The sequence below is a fragment of the Patella vulgata genome, chromosome 3, assembly GCF_932274485.2.
Source record: "Patella vulgata chromosome 3, xgPatVulg1.2, whole genome shotgun sequence".
Taxonomy (NCBI): domain Eukaryota; kingdom Metazoa; phylum Mollusca; class Gastropoda; family Patellidae; genus Patella; species Patella vulgata.
In genome coordinates this window covers 42,208,244-42,209,577 of record NC_065881.2, presented here as the reverse complement: position 1 = coordinate 42,209,577, position 1,334 = coordinate 42,208,244, and the positions used below count along the sequence as shown (strand labels likewise).

The 1,334-nt window shown below is 33.7% G+C and overlaps 1 protein-coding gene across 4 annotated transcripts in view; it reads left to right on the top strand.

Annotated features, from left to right (window-relative positions):
* The window catches only part of LOC126815595 (uncharacterized), a 32,252-nt gene extending 31,269 nt beyond the window's left edge, over positions 1–983 (top strand). For all 4 annotated transcript variants that reach the window (XM_056099747.1, XM_050541308.1, XM_050541310.2 and 1 more), the window contains 2 exons: positions 363–426; positions 861–983. In XM_056099747.1, the coding sequence (XP_055955722.1) occupies positions 363–426; positions 861–947 (151 nt within the window). In that variant the 3' untranslated portion in view covers positions 948–983. The remainder of the gene's footprint in view (positions 1–362; positions 427–860) is intronic.
* The last annotated feature ends 351 nt before the right edge of the window (positions 984–1,334 follow it).

The following is a 1,334-nucleotide window of genomic DNA, read 5'->3' as shown; positions in this document are numbered from 1 at the left end:
TAGCATTTATTGTCACCCCGTCTTTCTTTCTGTCAGTTTTTGGGGGACACAATAACTCTCCTAATTGCGCTAGAATGTTCAAATCCGCGGAATTCTCGGGTTGAAAATCCTGTCACCTTCGCTCACGCTAAACCGATCTATAAAATCGAACAACTAGAGGTCACAAATTTTATCCGATTTAGATGAAACTTAAAACAAATCTCAGTCCCTTTTGATATTTGTGCATTTCAGACCATAACTTTCTGGATTATGGCCCCTGATTGTTTTTAGCTTGTTCTCTATCCATCTCTTGCAAAATGTGGGTGTATCATGCCTGGCAGCTGCTGGTTGTTAGTTATAATTGATTCTATGATGTTTTTCAGACATTTAGCTAACTTAGCATATAAACATTTACCTGTTAAAAACCAACGAACAGAATTAGCTGAGGTAAGTGATTAACAAATCCGTGAAAAAAATTTGGAATTATTCTGTTATTGTATTGTTGATTGAATAATGTATGGGACATATAAACTGATATTCTTTCATGAACTATGCTTCCAACTTGTTTATTACATGGGGTTCATATGACAGTGTCTTTATACTGTAGATCTTTCCAAAATTTTGAGCCTACCCACAGATATAACCTTATAGTCAAACATCAAGTCCCGATAAATTGGAAATTTTTGTATACTAACATTCAAGATTTCCAAATCCAAAGGGGTGATTCTTCTTTAACATTTCCAGATGTACCATTCTAATTTCCTGAAATATGTTCCTCTTAATTAGCAAATTATTAGGACCACACCCAAACATTCTGTATAGTACATATATATTTTTATGTTAGCTATGTTATATTAATATACATTTTTGTTATTTTACAGGCTAGATTAGTGTTATTTAACAGTGCAAGACAAACTTTAGCTAATGGAATGAGAGTATTGGGTATTGAACCTTTAAATCAAATGTAGAATATATGTTTTTAATAAAGAAACCTTTTTATTGCACATGCTTCAATTTAATTTATTCGTAACCAATGGCATTTTGTCACCATAACTATGCCCAGAATAAAAACAAAATGGAGACCAGCTGATTTAGATTAGATCTTATTGTTGTTACACTCTAAATTGAAGGTGGTTAACATCCGGTCTTTACTACACTCCGGTCACTCATACATTGAAGAATGAAATTCCTCAAATAAGTTATGTAACACCTTTCAGTAAATCTATTGCCAAAAAGCTGTATAGTTTGATTTGAATATTCCAGACACATAAGGCCATTTTAGATAAGAGCCACAATGTTTCCGTGGTTCCTGCTTGTAGGTGGTGCAGGATGGAGGAGTGTCTGGTCATTTTGAT